At 56.0% G+C, this 22,720-nt stretch overlaps 1 protein-coding gene across 7 annotated transcripts in view; it reads left to right on the forward strand.

Moving 5' to 3' along the window:
• Window positions 1–19,868, forward strand: part of Rimbp2 (RIMS binding protein 2) — a 168,524-nt gene extending 148,656 nt beyond the window's left edge. For 4 of the 7 annotated variants that reach the window (XM_046445972.2, XM_058579754.1, XM_058579755.1 and 1 more), the window contains 10 exons: window positions 1,236–1,382; window positions 2,670–2,828; window positions 5,391–6,092; window positions 7,470–7,587; window positions 9,687–9,871; window positions 10,775–10,943; window positions 12,381–12,484; window positions 14,534–14,605; window positions 16,482–16,616; window positions 18,545–19,868. In XM_046445972.2, coding sequence (XP_046301928.1) covers window positions 1,236–1,382; window positions 2,670–2,828; window positions 5,391–6,092; window positions 7,470–7,587; window positions 9,687–9,871; window positions 10,775–10,943; window positions 12,381–12,484; window positions 14,534–14,605; window positions 16,482–16,616; window positions 18,545–18,733 — 1,980 coding nt within the window. In that variant the 3' untranslated portion in view covers window positions 18,734–19,868. Of the gene's footprint in view, window positions 1–1,235; window positions 1,383–2,669; window positions 2,829–5,390; window positions 6,093–7,469; window positions 7,588–9,686; window positions 9,872–10,774; window positions 10,944–12,380; window positions 12,485–14,533; window positions 14,606–16,481; window positions 16,617–17,071 lie in introns of all 7 variants that reach the window. The other 3 variants (XM_058579753.1, XM_058579756.1, XM_058579757.1) reach the window with 3 other exon arrangements.
• The last annotated feature ends 2,852 nt before the right edge of the window (window positions 19,869–22,720 follow it).

A 22,720-nucleotide genomic window follows, 5' to 3' on the forward strand; every position in this document is an offset into this window, starting at 1 on the left:
TCACCAGGTGCCAGGCGCCTGTCTGTCCGATAAAGAGCCTCTGACAAACCCAGACAGGCTTGGTTCTGGGTTAGGGGCTTCGACTGCTCGCTGGACACAGCTGGGGCCCTGTTGTCCAACTGGGTGCTCCCTGGTCTTGACCACTTCAGAGTCCCAGGTGTGTGTGCGTGTGTGCACATACCTATAAGTGTGTGGGCTCCACACGGGTGTGTGTCTGCATGCCCAGTGGACAGGCACATGGATGCACCTGTGCGTGGGCACATTTGCTTGCACCTCTAGGTGTAGTCTGGGCCACGGGGTACTGGGCTGTGGCTGGTCCGTGTTCCACATGATGTGCACCAGGACACATGACCTCAGGTGGCAGCCACCTCTCCCAGGCACCACCTACCAGAGTCCCAGTGTTTGGGGTGATCCCCACTTTCTCTTTCAAGGAGGAAGGGGGGCCATGGGCAGGCCTCGGCATTGCCAGGTGGGCCTATGTGACCCTGGGTGTTGGTGCCTGTGGTGGGACACACCCCTGTAGCCCACCTCTGGGCGGCCCCAGGTCAGAGAGCCCAGGAAGGGCCAGTCCCCAGGTCAGCGCCAAGCATTGAAGGTGAGCCAGGGAGCTCACTTCCAGGGCACAGCGCCCAGAGGCAGCCTGAGGGCAAAGGCCCCCCACCGGTGCCTTAGCTGGGAGAGCACAGGAATCCAGACTGTCCTGGGGACACTCCTGAGTGTTCTACGGCTGCGGAGGGGAGGGCGTCCTCGGGGCACCGGGCGCAAGAGCCACCTGACGGGAGCTTTGGGCCAGGCTCCTGGGGGCAGTGCCAGTGCAGCAGCCTCAGCCCAGCCCGAGAGGCCCAGGGGAGCTCAGCAGCTGGGTCCATGGGCGGGCAACAACTCTAGGCTCCTGCCTTCCGAATGCGCCCGCGGGTCACAATAAGGCCAGCAGGGTGACCAGAGGAGGGTGGAGGGTCCTTGTTGGGTGCAGTCGCCCCAGCAGAGGGAGAGATGACTCTGGGGCCAGCTAGGTCCTTGGGGGAGACACCAAGAAGTGGACCCTGCAGCAGCTTTGGGGTGGTTGGCCCAGGTCCTTGGTGGGTTTGTCTTTGGGTGGCTACAGGGTATGCGGCATGGAAGGCGTGTCCCTGGGAGGCACCCACATGACACAGAAGCCGCCTTGGACAACTTTAATCACTGGGTCCAGCCCTCATGACAGCCCCAGCCCATCTTTGTCCCCTTCTCTTTCCAAGCTAGAGAAAAGGAGCCTCCTCCCTGAGCGGAGCAGCCTGGGGCGCTGTGCCAGCTCCGACGAGGAGGACGGCTTCGCCTCCCCCGAGCTCAAGCGGAGAGGCGCCTCCGTGGACGACTTCCTCAAGGGCTCAGAGCTGGGCAAGCCGGTGAGCCCGGGCAGCTGCTGGGGATGTCAGGGACTGGGGACCTGCCCTACGGCCCCCCGGGAAAGGGGCCATGCCAGCCTGCAAGGCAGCAGGCCACCAGGGTTTGAGTGAGGACAACTCGTTCCAGGACAATTTCAAAAGCCTGAATAGGAGGCCCGGCCCTGCCCCGTCCCTCCCCTCCACCCACCCTGCTCCGCCCCACCCCTGCTCCTCGCCCAGGCCCTACCCTGCCCCACCCAGTGCTGGAACCTGGTCCTGGGCAGTTTCCTGGGTCAGGCCAGGGCTGGACTGGTACCCAGCTGGTCTCGATTTAGACAAACCCTACTGTTTATGTTCATTTCTGACCATTGGGCCATGTTGGCTGGACACCTGCTCCGTGCTGGGCACCATAGGGGATGAAAAACAAAACATTTGCCCCCCCACCCCTACCCCCGGGCCTATCGGGGTTCACCTCCAGCGTCTGACGCGCAGCCTTGAATAGGGTTCCCTGAAAGGTGCGAAAAGCCAGCCCCAGGTGACAGGAGGATTGGAATAGCCGACGGCCTGAGAACCCCAAGGCCCCGTGCCAGAGCCCACTCACTCGGAGGCTGGGGCACCAGGACCACCCACTGCCACAGTGAGGGGGCAGCAGGGCACCGTGTGCCCAGCCCAGCCTTGCTGCTCGCTGCTGGCCGTCAGCCAGGCACTGGCTTCTCATCTCACGTCTTTATCTACAGCCTTACAATCATGCTGTTTGCATTCGTTTAAGCAGAAGGAACAGGAGGCCCAGACTTCTACGATCACAGACCTTTAATCACTCTGTGTCCCGGGAGCCTGTGCAGCCGGGTGCAGGGCTGATGTGGCCTCAGTGGCAAAGGGGCTCTGCTTAGATCTTTCACTCTCCTGATCTTTCTCCTGTAGTTACCAAGTAGCTGCCATAGCTCCATCAATTACACCCTCATTTGGTGACACCCCAAGCAGGAAGGAAAGGATAGATGGCCAGGAGACTTCCCACTACATCTTACTGAGTAGACTGAGGTCACAGGCCCTCCACCCCAGGACTAGACGTCCTCGGAGCAGCTTAACAGTGACGATCCAGGGGAAAGTCAGACTTACTGTTGGCCATTGCATTGACCACGTCCAGCCTCACCCCTCACTTCTAAGGAGCAGCACATCACCAACCCCTACAGGCCCTAGCTGTGAGCCCCACAGAGGTGACAAAGGAGGGAGGGCCCACAGGGGACCTGGGCCCGCTGCAGGGGTCCTGGCATGAGAGTCCACCCATCAGCACCCCCCTCTGGCCTGCAGCCCCCCTGTTGCCATGGAGACGAGTACCCCACGGAGAGCAGCCGGGGCTCCGACCTCTCGGACATCATGGAGGAAGATGAGGAGGAGCTGTCCTCGGAGATGCAGCTGGAGGACGGGGGCAGGAGGCGGCCCAGCGGCACCTCCCATAATGCGCTCAAGGTGAGTGGGGGAGCGGAGGGGGCACGGCACCCTCCTGCAGTCCCAGGTGGCTCACCTTGTCCCCTTGCTGGTCGTCGGGCTGGCCCTGGGCCCTTGCCCTGCACCAGAGCCCACGGATATGGACTTGCTTCTTCCCACTGTGGAATTTTTGATCCAGGAGGTACCTGGAGCTCTGTCCCCTTTGCCAAGAGGTCTGGGTACAGGAGTTTGGGGGTCCACTTGGCAGCCCTCGGGGCACCCAGAGCTGAGCCAGGAGTGGGATCAGGAGGAACAGAGCAGAACAGGACGACTTCCGGCTGGTCCACAGAGAACCAGAATCCACTCAAGAACCCCCTTGGGGTCAGCGCCGGGGCAGGGGCAGTGTGGCTGGGCGCAGAGCCACCAGCGGGGAACCGGGTGGGTCCCGTGTGGAGGCCAGGGAAGGGCTGGTCTGGGCATGGCCCTGGGGCCCATCACAGAAGGCCCCAAGGACAGGTGAGCCTCCCTTGGGAGGGAGCAGGGATCAGCCCCTGTGGGAGGCCATCGGGGAGGCACAGGGAGGCTGCTCCAGGAGGTTCCAGCCCGTGATGCCTGGTTCACGCCGTCTGCCCCAGCTGGGCAGGTGTTTGCCACCACTGCTGCTGCTGGGCCCGAGTTCTGGCTCATGCACGGTGTCCACTGGGCAGTGCAGGCGGACAGCCTGGGCCTGGGGCTCCACCCCAGGTGGGAGGCAGGGCAGGTGCGGTTATGCTCTGGCAGCTCCTGGCCCAGGTCAGGTGGCTGTGGGACCGCTGGGGTGTCAAGGATGGAAAGGGCCTTGCCCAGGCCACAGCCACCTTCCTCCAGGTGCACAGGCCCTGCACAGTGGGTGGCGGGCAGAAGGCGACGTCCAACCCAGCTGCCCACTTGACAGGTTCTCGTGCAGACAAGACCAACTGACACTCTCCCTCGAAGGTCCCTGGGGGATGTCAGACCCCTGTGCTGCTCCTGCATGGTGGTGGCCCGTGGGGTTCCCAGCACCCAACCCCACCCCCAGCCCCGGGCCAACCTGCAGCAGGATTCACACTGGCCTTCCCATGGGCGTACCTCCCGGCTGTCCAGTTACCCACACACCCAGAGCAGGACCCATTGGGAGCACCTGGAGGTGGCTGGGGAGGTGTGTCCCTGTCCCACACCTCCAAGAGGCCTCTCCTGTTGGTGCAGAGGGTGCTGGGAGGCTTCTCCCTCTAGAGGGCCCAGAGAGGTCCTCATAGAGCCATGGCCAGGGCTTCAGGGCAGTGTCACAGTGGGGGGGTGGCAGGGTGGCCACAGGCTTGCTACATGTGCCTATTCCATGACCGTCCTCCTTCTGAAAAGGTTTGGATTTCTGGATTCTCTTTGGAAACTGCCAGATAGGGTTGGAAATCTGGACATAGGGGCTCATGGTTCCACGTGGCAGTGAGTGGCTGCTGCCCAGCCAGGCTTCCTGACGAGGTCAGGCCTATGTCTGTCCCCTGCCTGAGCCACACTCACTCATCCCACTCCCTGCTGGCCTGGAGGTCACTGGTGACCTCCCTGTACTCCGAGGTGGCCCCTCACCCTGCTGCTTGTCACAGGCATATGGCATCAGCAAAGGGCAGAAGCAGAGTATGCCCAACCACCTGGCGGGCAGCGGTGCCTGGCATGGTTGACCTCCTGCCAGGAACATCCTACCATGCCTCAGCTCAAGGGCCCACAGCCCAGTGGGGCACAGGCCTCGTCTGTGCACCCCAGAGCCTTATGGCAGGGGAGTCCAGGGCACCTGTGCCGCAGGGCCAGGCGGGCAGCCAGTGCAGAGATAGGTAGCAGCGTTCCCAGCAGCAGGACGTGTAGGCCTTCCAGCAGGGCACAAGGCAAGGGCCCTACCCCCAGCAGAGAGAAGAAGTCTGTAGACATGGAGCCTGCGTCCTGCTAGTGCTTGGGAGTAGCCCCTGGGTGTGGGGATTCAAGCACAGCAAGAGGACCCCTGTCCTCTGCAGTGACTGGGCATAAGGCCTGTGCCTGGCCTGTTCCTAGCCACAGAGAGGGTGTAAGCCCCCAGGAGCCTGAGCTCACAAGCTTTCGCTTGAGCTGCCTTTGGGGAGGAGGGGCGGTCCAACTGCCAGGAAGGAAGGCAGGGGGCAGCCGGGAGCTGTGGCACATGGGGCGCTAAGCTGCCTCTGGGTGTGCTGAGCCATCTCTGGGTATACTGATCCACCTCTGGGCATGCTCAGCACCTGCTGCATCTTCCTGGGGTCTTTGAGGACACAGATGCAGGCAGTGGGCACAGGTCTCCCGACACTCTGGGCACCTACCACGTAGAACACAGCTCAGGGGCTGAGAGTACCCTGCCTGCTCCTCCGCGTCTGGGCTGTCACCTCTCTCCTGGTTCACCTGCATGGCATCTGCTCCCGATGGCCTGCTGGCTTTCCCGTGCATTGTCCCTGCCTTTGTTGGGCATAGACACCACCGCTGCTCCACTACAGAGCCCGCGGGCGTGCGCCCCACCTCGCCAAGACTAACTGTGTATTTTTTCTCCCTCCGGCCTTGCCCGTGTTTGCCGCTGGCCACTCGCCCTGCCCTTAGGAGTGCTATAAGCCCAGGAGCCCGGAAGGCGCCTGCCCGGGACAGCCCGAGTTCCCCCAGCAGCCCCACCGCAGTAAGAGGCTATGCAGTATCCCTGAGGTAGCCGAGGAGGACGCAGAGCTCGGGGAGCCGCTGCTGTGGCAGGGCTCAGGGGCACCCAGGGCCAGGGCCCTGCTGGCCATGGTGCCAGGGCCCATCCCACCCTGCTGGGAGCACTCGGCTCCGCAGGCCTCCTGGCTCCCTGCCAAGCACAGAGCCCCCATGGAGGACCTCCTTCTGGAAGACAGAGGCTGCCGGCTTAGCCGCTGGGCCACCCGAAGCCCGGACAGCGGCCTGGACTGTGGCAGTGAGGAAGAAGAGTCTCGGTTTAGTTTCAGGAACACCACAGCCCAGTGCAGCCCAGGCCCAGGTCACTGTCCCTGTAGGAGAAGCCCGAGGCCTCTACTGGCCCGGCGGCGGACACTGACCCGGCAGAGCAGCATTGAAGAGGACTTTGGGGAACAGGTGGACCCCAGTGACGTCGCCAGGAGCGATGATGCCCTGCCCCGCCCGGAGAGGTCCGTGCCCAGGCAGCACAGCTGGGACGAGGCCGTGGAGCACGAAGACTCTCGGGGTGTCTGGAGGAGTGGCCTGGCCGTGCCCGACAGCAGGGCAGCTGTCCAGCACGCACGGCCTCCCCCCAGAGTGGCCGACGGCCCTGTGGTGTGTGAAGTCAACGTCTTTCCACGTGCGCTTGCCAAACCAATCCTGTTCATTCCCCGTTGGCTTTTCGTTTGGTTCTAATTTGGGGTGTCCATCCTGGGGTCTCTCGGCCGCTCTCCTTGATTGTCCCTGCACCTTTGATTTATTAAGTCCCATCGCTTCCGATCGCTTGACCATGCCGAAGATTTCTTTGCTTTGCTTTAGAGTAACGATTCCTTCCTGGAATCAGAGATGATCACGGCTGTGATTAAAGGACAACTGAATCTAAATTTTAATTAAGGGTTAGCTGAACTATGTCCAAAAGTTTGCACATTTTTTTTTCCATAATGATTTTTAGGGACTTATTTATGGCTCCACATTTTGCTGAAGGATTTTTTTTTCTTTTTTGGGGGGAGGGGTTTAGTTGTTTTTTGGCCTTCATCCATGTTTTTTCTAAATGAGAACAGTTATCAAAGCAACTCATTTCTGCATATTATTTCTAAGTTTTATTTTGCTTTGTCTCCTCGGGAGCCCTCCAGTTTCCATCACTAGCCATGGATGCGTCCCCGCCCTGGGGCCTGGCCTTGCTCGTTGGCTTCTGGATTAGGAGTCCACTCAAGGCTTTCCTCCGTCTCTGTTCAGAGCCCTGGCTCCCGTCATGCTGAACGTCCCTTGGGCGCGTGGAGGGCCATCTGCATGGCGCCAGGCCTGGGTCTGAGATACCCACGCTGGGGCCCCACCCTCAACGCTGCAGCAGCAAGGAGCAGACCATCCCCTCCTCCTGTCCCCAGAGGCCTCTCTGCCCTTCCCAGAGGGCTCGGCTTTGCGGGATTTCCTCCGACCACCTCTAACTCTAGTCCAAGTTGGAGGTGGGCCTCCCTGGGAAGGGCACCTCTTCGGGGCAGCGTAGTTCTCCAGACTGGGGCCAATCCTGGCCGTGAGTTTCCAGTCCCAACACAGAAGCCTCCGTCTGAGTTTTCGGAAACCTCACTTGCGACGTCTACCCAGGTGGGACGTTTGGAACCGCAGAGCTTTCCTTCTTGTGTGGCAGCCTGGGGCAGGTGTGCAGAGGCAGCCGAGGCTGCTCATGGTGGAAGGCGTCAGTGTCCTGAAAGCCACTGTCATTAGGTCCGAAACACGTGGCTTCAGCGGCAGTAGAGCAACGGACCCTGCCCAGGGCTCATTTTGCCCCACCCACTGTGGTGCTTCAGATGTGACTCTGGTGCAGGGGAGGGGCCTGGCGGCCAGCCTGTTTCCTCCTGGGCCTTCAGCTAACCTTTCAGTTAAAAGCTAAGTTTAGTTGCCTTTAGAGCTTCTGCTTCGGATTTGATTGATTTGGCTGATCGCTTTCCCCCTGCCACACTGGCAAGACTGACAGCCTTGTTGTTTTGTCTCCAGATTCTAGGAAACCCAGCATCTGCCGGACGTGTGGACAGGGCAGATCATGTGGGCAGGAGGTTTTCCCACGGTGGCACTGGTCCTCAGAGGCCCCGGCCGACGGTGGTCCCATCTATTGGTTAGTGGTTTGATGGCTGTCTCTCTGTCCCTCCCTCTCCCCACCACATGCACCTACTGGGTCTCCTATATGAACATTTCACATAATATTCAGGGGGACATTTTTAACCAAACACAGAGAACTCTTGGTCATCCATGGCAAAGGGAGGTAGGCATGGCGCACGAGGGCAGCAAACCCTCTGCACATTCTCAGAGCTCCCGCCAGCCTCGGGGTTACACTAGCCTCTCCCTGCTGACAGTCTCCTGCGGGCTTTCCAGGTGGCCTTGGAGGGACTGAGGGCAGCGGCTCTCAGGACACTCAGGGACAAGGCTGAGACAGAGGCAGAGCTGGGGAGGTGGTGCACCCCACACACCTGCAGTGGCAGAGATGTCTGGGTGCATAAGATGCGCCAGCAGCGGGCATAAGCTTGGGGATAAGAGGCCAAGTGTGACCCCAGGTGTGCTCCCACCTCCCTAGGCCACCACCCTTCCCCACTGGTCCATCCCCGCTCTCTTATCTCCTGCTTGATGGCCTCCATACATACAGGTTCGAGGGCACAAGGGCCAGAGGAAGCAGGCAAATGGGGTCCTTACCTGCATGGGGGTCAGACAGTGGCCCCAGGGCGAGGGGCCCACCATACTTCCTTCAACCCTTGATTGCTCAGTTCTTGTGAAAATACTACAGAAATCTTTAGTCCAAGGCTATGGGCTTTCTTTTTTAGAGGAAAAGAAGACATTAGGTCTGTATGCTGCGTGCTTCCTGAGTATATTTTTAAGGGGCAACAAATTGACAATTGATTGATAATATCAGGGCTTTCGGAATTCCCTTTCCCCAAATTAAGACAAATGAACACTGTGTGTCGTGGCTTAACAAGACCATTGCCTGACTCCACACCTAAGCATCCTGAGCCATCTGATGAGGCTCTCCACAACGCCCGGTGGATGTTTAAAAGATGACAGAGAACAAAACAACTAAACAAAAACAATGACAAAAAATAGATGATTTGGGGACCCTAAAAGGCCCCTCATGTGAGTCAGGATGCCCACTGCATTTGAAGTCCAGGCTCCTGCAGCCTCAGCCCATGCAAATTTTAAACTAGATTTTTTTGCTGGTGAAGAAGCCAGCTCACTTGGTCATCTCCCTGTCACCTGTCTTGTCCTTTCTGCACACCTGGGTCCTCCAGTCACACTTCCCTTGTCATGTGCTGGGGACAGCAGTCGGCCAGCTTTTCCCAGCCCTCCTTCCTGGAGGCTGATCTCGGTGTCTGATTTGTTCTCCTGCTGATGTTCTGAGACCTTCTCATGAGATCGTGCTCAGGACAGCGCTGGCCCTCAGTGCCTTGTCTCCCTGTCTGACTGTCCATCTCTAACCCCGTCTGTCTGTGTCCAGTACCGATGCTCATCTGGCAGTGACTTGGGTATCCAGGATGTGCATAGGTTATGTGCAAGCACAGCCTCTGCTGATGGGGACCTGAGTGGACTTCCATGTCACAGGACGGTCCTGGGGCCAGTTCCCTGCAGACACGAGTGGATACCTGCATACCCAGTGACCTCTAGTGAGACATATGCATACCCAGTAATGCTTCAGAAAGGATTGAGTTTAAAAGCTGGGAGGGGGGCAGAGCTGAACCCCGTTGGGCTGGGGAATCGCCCCGACACAACAAGGAATGCACTTGCTGCCCGCTGTCCACTCAGTGAAGTGAGCAGCTGGGCTCCCCACACCAAGCTCTGACGAAGCTCTGGATGTGTTGTAAGCTCTGTGCACTAGCCTCATGGCCCGTGGAGCATGCTGCCCCGCAGGGTTCGCCACTGACGCACACGTGACCACCCACCCGCTCTGGCCGTCCTCTCCGGTGGAGCCACCCAGGTGGCCCCTTGATCTCACTGCTTCCACACCAGTGTGCTGGCCACAGTGAGGCTGTGTGGTAGAGCCACCGCCTCTGCCATGCCTCTGGACGTCCCCAGGTCCCTTGCTGCCTCCATGTGGAGCCCAGAATGTTTTTCAAAGGACAGGAGCCAGGGCCTGGCCACCCCACCCTGGCTGAGCCCCACATCACGTGTGGTCGTGTCCCGAGTTGCAGAGTGGTCACCGGCCTCTGCTTTACCCCCACATGCCCCCAGATGAGTATGCCGGGCGCGACCGCCTCTCTCCAGACTTCTACGAGGAGTCGGAGACGGACCCTGGAGCCGAGGAGCCCCCAGCCCGCATCTTTGTGGCTCTGTTTGACTATGACCCACTCACCATGTCCCCGAACCCTGACGCTGCAGAGGAGGAACTTCCCTTCAAGGAAGGACAGATCATCAAGGTGGGGAGTCTGCTGGCTGCACAGTTGGGTGCTGCTGAGGTGGGCGTGGCCCAGAGCCAGCCATGAGCTGACCAGACCTGGGCAGTGGCCTTTGGACTCTTTGGGGCCACTGGAAGGCTGGCCGGCCTGTGGCAGCCTTGCACATTGGGCAGGCCCTGTCTGCTTCACCTGGGCAGAGGGGACGGCCCCACTAGTTGCCTTGGAGGAGTGCATGTGCTGGTGCACGTGGGGTTTTCCAGGCTGCCTGCCTGCTGGGGGCTAGTCTGAGCCCACATTTAGTTTAGATGACACTCGAAACCAGAATAAAAGTATCACTGGGTCTTTTATTAGACTGATCAATAGAGTCAAAACAACATGAAGCACTCACCAGCGCCTGCTACTGGTGGTTCCCACACACACCAGCCTCCGGTGCCTGAGCTATAGATCCTCAGCCCAGGGCAGCTGAGAAACAAACCACAGGCCCAAAGTTTGGGACTTTGCAGTACACAAGGCCTAACCCACGGGCAGAGCAGTGGGAGGGAGGGGGAGGAGGCTGAGGCAGGCAGAGGACCCGCCCCAGCACACAGACGCAGGGTGTGCCATTCCCACTCCCGTTCTAGAGAAGAGGAGGGGAGCAGTGTGGATCTGCAGGACCAGTGGGTGGGGAGGGCCCTGCTTACCCACCTCAGAAGGTGGTTGGAAGGCCTGGCGCCTGGCTGCACCCCTCCCTGGTCCTTCCACGCAGAGGGCCTCCAGTGCACACTCCCCCGGGGGGCTTAGGCGCTGTCCAAACCTGACTCACTCCCTGGAGGGGACACTGTGTCTGGGGTCCAGCGTGTGTGTGGGGTCGGCATAGGTGACGTGGTGCGGGGGCTGGGGTGTTTCTGGGCCACCCCCACGGTGCTCTGCCTCTCCACGCTCCAGGTCTACGGAGACAAAGACGCAGATGGCTTCTACCGCGGGGAGACCTGCGCCCGGCTCGGCCTCATTCCCTGCAACATGGTCTCCGAGATCCAAGCTGATGACGAGGAGATGACTGACCAGCTGCTAAGACAAGGCTTCCTGCCCCTGAGCACGCCCGTGGAGAAAATAGGTGAGCGTGGCCCTGTATGGCCTCAGGCTAGGGGCAGCCACGCACCACTGGACGTGCCCAGGCCTTGGGGCCATCATGCTGATTTTTCTTGGGCAGAACCCACTCTACAAACCAGGGTCGCAGTAGTGCTGCCTGTTCGAGGGACACACATGCTCCCCAATACCTGTGCACACACAGGTGGCCCTCTGGAGAGGAAGTGCACCCTGCCGGCTGCTCCCCTCCCTCCCCCTGTGGTCTTATGCCTGTAAAGCTCAGAGCCTGTGGTATTCTTCTCAGCAGCCCAGGACCCCATGAAAGCTCGTGTTCACAGGTCATACCACGAAGCAGAGGAGCAGCTGTTCTAGGTGGGGCACCAGGGTCAGCCTGTCCACGGTGCATTTCTAAGCACAGGGAGCCTGGGCTTCTCATCCTCAGCTGGGTTTGCTCATCCAAAGGCCTGTGAGGGACTTGCCCATCAGTCTGGGCACACCTCCCTCCTCCCTGCCTGGGAGCCAGGCTGCAGCAGCATAGAGGAGTGGGCAAGGCTACGGCCAGCAAGTGGGAGGGCAGCACACCATGCTCTGTCCTCTTCCCCTGCTTGAAAGGCCTCACTTGGTCCACACAGCTGTGGAGAGAAAGGTCCATTTGATGCCATATGAATTTAAAGTTTGAAAATTCACAACTTCTGAATTAACTTCTAAATCAGAATTCAATGGTCCAAAGATCATACATAATTTTAAGGATGATCACAAAATTAATGCCAATAAAGGTTGAATCTATTTTATTTTTTAATAGACTCATGGCCTCAAGATGGCCCCCCCAATATTTGAGGCTGAGCGTGAGGCCCGGGCTCCCTCTCAGGGTCGTGGTCTTCTTCCCCGGCTTATCCATGACTCTGGCAGAGACAGGACGGCCCCATCCTCCCCGAGCCAGTCTAGCAGGCGCTCTGTGGAGGGACTCACTTGGTCTGTGACGTCATGATGTCAGACGTCTCTCTGTCTTTTCCCTTCTCCCACATGCTGCTGGACAAGGGAACCGAGCCGAGATGTACACTGGCCCAGTGACACTGGCAAAGCCACCCTTGGAGGACGGCCAACTTCTAACTTGGTTGTGCTGAGCTTGTGGGTCTTCCCCAGAGCAGCCTCCAGCCTTCCCTCTGCCCGCTTAGCCTCCCCATCCTGAGCTGGCCATGACACTGGACTCACTCCCAAGGTGGCTCCTGCCAGGAGCACCCACCCTAGAGCCAAAGTAGAAGGAGTGGGTCCAGGACAAGGGTGGCATGCTGGACTGCTTGAAGAGGACAGTGCCAGGACTGGGCCCCAGAGGGTGTGGTCCCATGGGCCAGTGAGATGTGGGGACACACCTGCTAAGATGCCCTCCCGACACTGCGGAACATTGTGCTAGCAGGTGTTCTGAGGTGACATCGTGACAGGTTTTTTCTTCCTCTGTGGCTTGCAGAGAGAAGTAGAAGAAGCAGCAGGCAGCGCCCCGTGTCCACAAGAAGAGTGGTGGCTCTGTACGACTATGACCCCCGTGAGAGCTCGCCCAACGTGGATGTCGAGGTAGGGCCAGCACCATGCACAGGGTCAGGAGGTCACCTGCCCCTCCAACAGGGGCACCAACCACAGACTTCCATGTCTGCAAGAGCCACCAAAGGCAGGGCAACCAAGACAGATGGGCAAATGTAGGGACAACAGGCAAGAGAAGCCACGATGTTCTTAAGGAAAACATACAGCAAACCCCACAGTTATGGCAGACCCCATTGACACAGTAGCCCCTACAGACAGAGTGTCCCATAGCCATAATAGGCTCTAGAGCCACAGCAGGCCACAATAGACCCCTGTAGGCCTGGAAGCCTCATAGCCGCAGCAGACTCCATAATCACTGTAGCTCCATAGGCACCTTAGCTCCATGACCACAGAAGCCAACATAGATGATCAGCTAACTCCATCACCACAGGTTCCCCAATGAGAGATGTCAGAATTCATAGCCACAACACCCCCAACCCACTGTAGTGCCCATAGCCACAACAGACTGGATGGACACAGCAGACCCCGTAGACAAATAGCCCAGAAGGTCACTAGAGCCCCTGTAGATCCCATAACCACAGCAGACCCTCTAGCCACAGCAGCCCCCGTAGCATCAGTAACTCAATAACCACAGTGGCCTCAGAGCCACAGCAGACCCCATGGCCAAGTAGTCCACAAGGCCACAGTAACTTGCAAGGCTACAAGGCTACTATAGCTGTCATAGCCACAGCAGACCCCATAGCATGGTAGTCCCCATAGCCATGGTAGTCCACTAAGCACAGTTGCCCCATAGCCACAGCAGTTTACAAGGCCACTCTAGTCCCCTAGCCTCTGCAAACTCCATAGCCACAGTAGCCCTTATAGTCACCATAGCCCCTATAACCACAGTAGGCCCCATAACCATAATAGCCCCTATAACTACAGTCGCCCCCATAGACGCACAAGACCCCCAGGACACTGTCGTCCTCCATAGCCACCATAGTCCTTCCTGACCCTAGCAGCCCCAGGTTACAGCAGACCCCTTCGCTCATGCTCAACTGTGGTCCACAGGGAATTCCGGGGGGTAATCAGTGCCCGTGTTTCACAGTGCTGTGCCCAGTGCAGGGTAAAAGCCAGTGTGTGGCTCCACCCACCTGGCACAGCCCTGCTGTGTGCCCCTGTTAAGAGCCACATTCACAGTGATGGACGCCACAGAACTCCTCTGTCAGGGTGTCAGGTGTGTGCACCGCGCTTCCTCACAGGTGTGAGTGCAGCAGGACGCCTGGCCCGAGTGGGCCTGGGGGCACAGCGGCTCCTGGCATTCGCTGGAGGTGCTGGAGTGAAGGGGGCTGCTCTGCTTGACAAACCCCAGCCCAGGGCCACGTACCCCTGTGCCATCCCCAAATGGCAATTTAGGGTGTACATTTCCTTTAGGAAAGAAAGAAAAAGTGCACGTGTCCATTGAGCTGAGGCCAAGCCACGGGAAAGCACATCCTGTGGGATCTGCCCTGCCAAGGAAGCTCAGGCCCAGGTCCCGCCCCACACCAGGCACAGCCTGATTCCTCACCTTCATGTTTAGAAGTCGAATCTTTATATATTTACTCATTTTTGGTATCCCCTACTGGGCTTGTCCCTCTGGTCCCCATTTCTGGGGTCTGAACATGTGAGACGGTTGATTCCTAAGGACAGGGGCCTGTGACCAGCATGTTTGTCTCTGGGCTGATGCACACAGGCACTGAGTTCCATCCGTCATGGAGCAGGAGTCTTGATGCTCAGCGAAGTGTCTGTGTGGCCACCCTTGCTCACAGGAGTGCCCCCACAATCAGTCCTCAGGGCCATATGGTCAGCTTTAAAGCTGTATCACCAGTGGGGAAGGAAGTGCTCTTGAAAGTCATCCAGGAACCAAAGCCCTGCAGACATTTCTTTCTAGGTGGACATCATCCTGAGGTGTAGAACTTTCTAGAAGACTGAGCAGGAGCCTCCATTAGCTTTGTACTTGGCTTCCTTGTGTGATTGAAGGATGGTTCTCGGTAATACGAGCCACTTGTTTTCAAAAGCAACTTCCTGTAACAAGATGCTGTGCATTTTATGTTCTCTCTGTAGGCTGAACTTACGTTTTGCACGGGAGATATTATCACTGTTTTTGGTGAAATCGATGAAGATGGATTTTATTATGTAAGTGTTTCTAATCAAGAAGCACCACCTCTGGGCCGGGGTTGTGGCTCAGTGGTAGAGCGTTTGTCTAGCACATGTGAGGCCCTGGGTTCAATTCTCAGCACTGCATAAAAAAAGAAAGATCTTGTCCATCTACAACTTTAAAAGAAGCACCTCCTCATTCACTTTGTGCCTCTTACAGCCTGTCTTCCCTTTCTCTCATCACTCTCAGGCAAGACGCATATGTTAGTGTTACTAGGAGGTGGAGAGCCTGCCCCACTTGCACATAACAGAAAAGCTGGTTCTTCACTGCTTCTTGTTAGCTAATAATGGTATTTTCCATGTATCTAAACGTAGACAAAATAAAAACATTCTATTTTCTGACATCTTAAAATTGTCACCATCCAAACATTTACATAATAATTTAGTTTTCTAGACTATTTATTTGTAGGTGGTAAATTAATCTTACAGAGAAAGTAAGAAACCAATAAGCAGAACTCAATAGGTGGATAAGATCCCCGAGGTCTTAGCGCTCCCCACCTGCCCTGCAGCTGACCTGTGGGCAGTCCAGATCCACAGGACCTCTCACGACCCGCCCCCCCTACCCACCTCACATGCTGGGTGCCTTCCTTTCCTGCCCCTGTGGTTATTTCTCTAATATTCCCCCAGGGAGAGAAGGGAAGGGCTCCTAGGGGTAGGGTTCACCTCCTCCCTGAAGAGCCCATGGTCACCTAGGGGTATATGGTTATTTTTAAAGCATTGGATTTGATCTTCTGGCATTTTCTTCACAAGTTATGTCTGTGCTCCCTCTGCTGTGGCCTTTATTTTCAGGATTATTCTAGAGTTACTGATTGAGTTAAAGAGTTTCCCTTTTCTCTTTTCCTGGGCTCTGAAATAGATTGACATTGGAAGCACTATTACTAGAAGAAGATTAGATTCTGCTTAAAAATCTGTTAGGTCCACTGTCTCTTGAGGAATGTAGTTGTACAGGCTTCATTTGCTTTTCTGGTTCTTGAGCTGATTTTTAAAAAGGTATACACCTGTGTGAAAACACACCTTCCATTAGTTCAAGTGTGTGCACAGAATTGGACCTTCAAATGGCCTGTTGCTGTCAACTGTGTCCTTGCATGGACAGAAGCTTTCAACCTCCACACAGCATGGCCACTTCTGTCTCGTGAAGAAGCAGAGCTCCATGTTGTAGAGACCATCCTTTTAAGATGGGGTCTGGCTCTGTTGCCCGTGCTGGCCTCGAGTGGTCCTCCTGCCTCAGTCCCCTCAGTGCTGGGGCCACCACACCATTCTGAACTGGGTTTCGGAACTTGCAGGGCAGGTTGGTGTTTGGAGGGACTGGGAGAAGTGACAAGTAGGCTCCCAGCCCTATGTCCTGGTGTCCAGCGAGCAGCCGGACACATGCATAGGTATGTCAGAGGAGAAGGGCCTGGAAGGACGGGTGCCCCTCTGGAGCAGCCACCTGAGGAGATGCCTGCAGACTCCCGCCTGCCTTGTGGCCTGAGTCTGAGAACACATTCACCTGTGGGAGGGAGGGTAAGCCTGGCCCTCACTCTTCCTGCTCTGCTCCCGAGGGACACGTCCTCAGCCTGGGTCAGTGTTTCTGAGCTGTGGGACACTGCAGGCTCCTAAGGGGCCCCAGGGTCAGCCAGGCTGGAGACCCACTGAAGGAGACGAGCAGACCAGAGGGCCAGCTCAGGCCCGCTCCTCCAGACCTCTCTGGAAGATGACCCTGCATTGAGCTCTTGCTAAGGCTGTCCCTGGGAGAGGCCACTATTGACAAGGATGAACCCATCTTGCTGTCCTGTGGGCCGTGCTCCCCTCATGAGAGTAAGAAGGGGGTCTGGGGGTGAGGTGGTTCTTCTGACCTCCCCGCCTCTGCTTCCAGGGGGAGCTCAATGGGCTGAAAGGCCTGGTGCCTTCCAACTTCCTGGAGGAAGTGCCTGAGGACGTGGAAGTCTACCTCTCCGACGCCCCGTCCCCCTACTCTCAAGACGCACCCCCGCGCTCCAAGGCCAAAAGGGTAAGCACCCCCTCCCCCAGCCTCTAGGGTCCTGCCCCTGCCATGTGCGGATGATCATTCATGTTTCTGCATCTTGGGCCAAAAGCACACGCCCTGAATGCCTTCCTCTCTGCCCCTCCATGGGGTCAGGCCTACCAGTGCTTGATCTTAAACCTTATTTCACACAAAAGACCCCTGAAGTTCCCAAGGGTCAACCTTGACCCCAGGACGACCCTGCCCGACACAACAGGTGCACATTTCAGTTGCTGGAGTGAGGCCGGGACAGGGACGGTTGCCCGCCCTGGTCAGGAGCCCAGGCCTCCTAGGGAGGGTCAGAGGCCACTGCAGCACATCCGCTCAGAGGCCGCATTCACATTTAGTGTCTCATCTTTACTTTACGCCATCACCGCGAGTTCTTATCTGTCATATTTTACGTCTATATCTTTATTTCTTTGTCATCTGCTTGGACACCGAAGAAGAGCGTTCATTTCACACCCTAATCAGGCATGTAGCCTTCACGTAAGTGAGCAGCCGGAGACACCTAGCGAGATGCCGACTTAAGCTACCTAACGGACCAGTGCGGTAGACTTAAGCTTCACTGTGGCCTAGAGAGGAAAGAAATATGTCTCAAAAAACACTGGACCTAAAGTGCTAGCACATCCCTCGGCCTCAGTTGTAAACAACTGAATTTGTAGTGAAACCAATCAGCTTTAATGATAATTTCCTGCTATTTTCATTAAGAGCATTTGAAAGGCCGACATTGGGAACATATTTCTTACAAGCCAGTTGTCTGTTTACATAGAATTCCAACGTCTGCTCTTCCTCAAAGCTGCATATTGCATTGTTAGCCACCCTTGGAAAAAGCACAAGCTACCTAGTACGTTTACCATAGGATTTTTCCTAAAAATAAAACCAAAAACAAACACCTCTAGTTCAAGATCAAGTAGATGAGTGGTGAACACAGGGGTGCTGCGGGCTCCGGCCTGAGTGCCAGAGACCACACCTCCACTGAGGAGCAAGCGTCGGCACGGACGCAGCCAGGCCTGGGTACCAATGCAATACCACGTTCCAGGGACGTGCAGCTCCGAGGGTTGCACTGGGGGCAGGAGACGCAACTTCAGGTGTGCTTTGGGATGCATCCCTAGGTGTTTCCACGAGGGCTAGACCTTGATTCTGAATCCAAGCAAGCTTGAAGCCCTTGGCTCCTGTCCTTTTCCTGCTGCACAGTGAGGCCCACTTAGTGGGGTCTGCTCTGGAGAGGTTGGGGAAGGAGTCATGTAATCCCAGGCATGCACCCAGCCGCAGAAAGTCACAAGTCAAAGTTGCCACCTGGCACATTGAAACAAAGCCCTGCCCTCCTAAGCATGGTTGATAAGCACCTGGAGTCTATGGAAACACTCCACAGGCCATATGCCGGTGACAGACGTGCAATTATGTGCGAACAACAGAAGCATAAATAAGGGCCTTTAAGCTTTCTTTGATTGTAATTAAGGTTCATTTTAGTTTTTTTCCTTTCAACCAGTGTGCCATCTCCAATGTTTCTACAGTATCCTAACTAATCCAAGAACGCACTCAACAGCATCAGGGTTTTATATAACCAAGTAGTTTCCAAATGCACCCAAACTGCCTGTAAGAACTTTTGCTTTTAAGACGACTGATGGGTACTTGGCCAACTTTGCTATCAATCTCATTTAAAGCACTTCCCTGCTTTTAGTCTGAATTCGGTCAATGTGACCCAGCTTTGTTTACCAAAGCGGTGGCCACCCTCTCCTAGTGCAGACACGGGAGGCTAACCACGCCAGACCTGTTAGGGTGCCCTGGGAGCGGGCGTGTGCCACTCATTGCACATGCAGACTGAAGGCAGCGTGGGAGCCGGGGCGGCGCGCGGTACCGAGTGAATGGCTATTGTTGGCGCTCACACACTCAAACTGTTACAATATACCTACTAGGTTCCTCCTGAGGGTTCAGGGCCAGCAAGGAGAGCTCCATCCCCCACAGCCCATCTCCATACGGGGTCACCTACGTCATCTATGGGTTCTGGTGGTCCCGGGAAAGGCAGGGAAATGTCCTCAAGAAAGAAAAGGGGGCTTCTCTCCAAAGGCAAGACGCTGCTGGCGAGGCTGGGCGCGGTGAAATGACCCCTGTGCTGTGGACAGCCGCCGAGTCCCTGTGATTCTCTTTGATTCCAAACTAGGGTTCTCACGACTCAAGCACTTCCTAAAACACAATCTTCTCCCGACACCAGTAGAGAAATGCTCTTGCACCACCACCACCCTAAGCCACTGCGGGAGCAGAGGGGCTGTCGCCCCCTTTCCCAGGGCTGGTGTCCTGCTGCCAAGCGGGGCCCTGGGCCGCCCGCTGCCCACCTGTAACCCAGCTCTGTGCATTTGTCATCTATCCTTAGAGGAACGAGGTCCAACTCTCCTCCCGTCCAAAGCGCTTTCCTCATAACCATAACTGTCACTTTCCTCGTCTGACTCGCCTTGATGTTCTGCCTTATGAACGCACATGGTCTGTATGTCCAATAAAACCGCAGTGTCTACTGGTCTGTGTTGTCGTTCCTGGTCTGCACCCCCACCCCGGCCTGATGGCCAGCCCCACAGCTGTGTAGCTTCAGGTCCTGTCCCAGGCTTTCCGGGCAAGCCCGAGAACACAACGCCCACCCAGCAGGCATCCCAGAGCCAGGCACCCCAGAGCCAGGCACCCCAGAGCCAGGGCGGGAAAGCACCTCTGTCTGGAAAAGCACTATTGTCCGACCTGCCAGAAAGTGGCGATATTGGCTTCCAGTGTTATATTGTGGCATGTTTTTGTTATACTATTTGTCAAAAGGCCACACCCAAGCCCTCGACAGGGAGCTGCACACACATACAGCACCCACCCCATCCACTGGCCACACCAGAAACAGCCACCTTCCCCCTGCCCGGAATAGCCCGTCCCCCCATCATTGGCATTTCAACAAGACTTACCCAGTTGCTGGCAGGTGTATTTGATGGTTACTATTTTGTAATTCTTGTCCACTTGTAAATTGTTTTTACTCTTTATACATACTTTTCAGACTGCCTTTCTTTTGTAATTTATGGAAGGTTTATAAATGAATGACAAAGCTTTCCCCATTGTGTCTTCAAAACTATCTTGTAAATTGTAACATAATAGTATGTAGTAGATTTATTAAAAAGAAATTGCTCTATGCGTGGTAAAGTACTGTGTGGGTGTGTGCATGTGTACAGCTAGTGTAAAATATTTTCTAGAAATAAAATTTGTTATTTTGTACAAGGCTGTTGACCGTCTATGTGGACATTTCCCGTCATGGCACGACAGGCAAAGTCCTCTCTCCTCCATGCTCGGGAAGACGCTCGAGCCTCACTTTTTCTGGAACTTTCTTCCAAAGGTAACTTGACCTACATTTTGGGGTCCCCATCGAGTGCTGGGGCCCCCCATGGACAGGGGTCCCCATTGAGTGCTAGGGCCCTTTCCCTGGACAGGGGTCCTGGCACTGGTGCACCAAGGTACAGCCAGTTAGGTGGGAGATGCTCCTGCTGGCAGAGGGCCGAGGAGAAGCCAGTCAGTGGAGTCCTGCTGTTCCTTGGCCACTTGGGATTGGCCATTTGGGAGCTGAGCACGACAGGAGGCAACTTCCCATACACAGGATTTCCCCAAGAGCCCTACTTACTATTTTCCAGGTACAAGGAATGGTTTGAACTAAGAGCTGAAACCAGCACACGGTGGCCAGGCGCCGCCATATGGTTCCAAGGCAGTGAGGCCACATCTGATGCCCCAGAGGGCCACACAGTCTCCCATGACTGGCTGTGCCTTCCCTGGCTAGGGGCTCACTGGGTGGTGCCAGGACGGCTTCTGTCCCCTTCACCCACATAGTCAGGATGTGTTTCTCCAAATCTTTGGGGAGATTTTCAAATTCCCTAAAATACAAACCTGTGGTCAGGCGCCATGTCCCAGTGAGCAGGACTTGGCTTGCTCCTAGTGCCTGTGGGTGCCAGTGTCCTGCAGAGGTGGCTCTGCATGGACAGCTTCGACACATCCATCCCCTTCCCAGCCAACCTCAGGACCCTGTGCCAGCTGGGGTGTGTCCTGTTAGGGGAGCCGACCTGCACCATGCAGAGTGGAGAGCACGGCACGTTGGGCCTCCCGCGCTGCCCTGACTCCCAGCTCTGAAGCCATCGTGGGCTTCAGGACAGGCCTGCTGACCCCCGATCCCACCCCAGAGCAGAGTGCTTCTTCTACCCAGAATGCCCCCCCATTCTTGCCCTCGACCTTAAAGACAATTTTCACTGGATGACCAACAACTATATCAAAGTTCTGGTTAATTTTGTTATGACTTTTTTAATGAATTTGGGGGAAGTATTTTGAGTTACTGGGAATAGAACCCAGGTTCTATTCAAGATTTTTAAATGAATTTGGGGGAAGTATTTTGAGTTACTGGGAATAGAACCCAGGCTTTGTGCATTCTAGGTGAGTGCTCTACCACAGAGCCATATCCCCAGCCCTTCTTAAATAGTACTTTGAGCCAGAGCCTCACTAAGTCACCCAGGCTGGCCTGGAACCTGTCCTCCTGCCTAGCCCCGAGCTGCTTGGATTAGAGGAGCATCCTTCTCCTCCAAATTCCATTTTAAAATCACTTACCTAAAGATTTTCTATTCTATCGATGATACTTTCAAATAGTGCACTTACCTATCTACTTAAAGAAAACTCAAAACTCTTTCTTCAGTGTTATGCCCAGAGTTATTCCTTATTTTGAAAAGTAACTATACTTAAAAATAAAAAAAACAAGAAAACAACCCCGATATATCATCCTTCCAGAAACTTTTCACCTATCTCCTTCTGGGGCTCTGAGTGGGCGAGAAGGCTGGCAGGGGAGGGCTTGGCCTGGAAGCTCTGGTACCCAAGGGAAGCCTGCCTACAGGCTGCCACCCAGGACCAGACCTCAGCCCTTTGGCAGAGGGAAGGACAGACCACTGGTCAGCTATGCTGGAAGCCTCGTCAACATCAAGAGGAGGAAGACACACTTCTAAACATTTTCCATTTTGAAACAAGGTCCCCTTTGTGAGGAATGCAGCTGACCATGGGGCTGGTGGCTTGTGAGCCTTCGCAGGCTGCTCCTGTGGGCTGGGTTCTCGCCGCTTCCTGCAGCTGCTACACTGTGGTAAAGAGGGCCTGGGTCACCAGAATGAGATCTTAGGACAAAAACAGATGAATCCAAAGAAAGATGGTGAGTCAAGTGTGGAAATGAAATTAATATAAGAATGCAAAATAAATGTAGTCCAGGTGTGAAGCCCTCCCTGGGTGGAGCTTTCCACCTGTCCTCCTTCGGAAGCCCCGTGCAAGCACATCAGCCTGAGCTGGGAAGTAGCAAATGCCAAGGTAGCAGATCTGAAGGTGAAAATCCAGACAGGATGCAAGCCCCTGGCCGGGCAGGCTGGACCCCTCTGTGACGTTTCTCCCACATGTGGTCACCCACTCTCCAGAGCAGGACAAGTGTGTGTGACCTTTAGGTGAATCCCACATCTAGGAATCCAACTTAAAGAGGGATTCATGAGGGTTTACCACCTCAGGCCCTATGACAACTTTATTACAACAGTGATAACCATTAAATCAACAAAGTACACCCGGGGCAGCCTGGCTAATCAGGCCCAGTGCAGCCACTCGTCAGAATAGGACATCTCCTAAGACCCGAGCCAGGGAGCTGGCCACAGTGACAGGGAGGACGGGCGACAAGGAGGGGTGCTGAAGCCACACCCACCCTGGGGGCAGCTGGACACATCTGCTGCCTTCTCCCTGGCAGCAGAGCTCCTACTCCATGGGTTGGTACCACAGCTGGGGCTTCTCATCCAGCCTCGCTGCCCATCAGCGCTGCACAACTTGGTCTGCAGATTGTTTAGAAAAACTCACGTTAATAAGGCAGACACCACCTCCGTTCCTTTGATCACAAGCCTTTGCTTACGGGATTGGAGAATAGTTGGGTTTTTGATGGCAGGTGATGACCATCTCAGCTGCTCTGACTCTCCAGCGAGACACTGAAGACCACCGAGTTCCTGCCAGATGTTGGTCACAAGCTCTTTCTACCCTGGGGGTGGGGTGGGGTTGAGGCACCAGTGACAGCCGCCACCACC

Source organism: Marmota monax, unplaced genomic scaffold, assembly GCF_021218885.2.
Source record: "Marmota monax isolate L192 unplaced genomic scaffold, Marmota_monax_Labrador192_F-V1.1 WCK01_AAM20220418_F8-fsc00200, whole genome shotgun sequence".
Classification (NCBI taxonomy): domain Eukaryota; kingdom Metazoa; phylum Chordata; class Mammalia; order Rodentia; family Sciuridae; genus Marmota; species Marmota monax.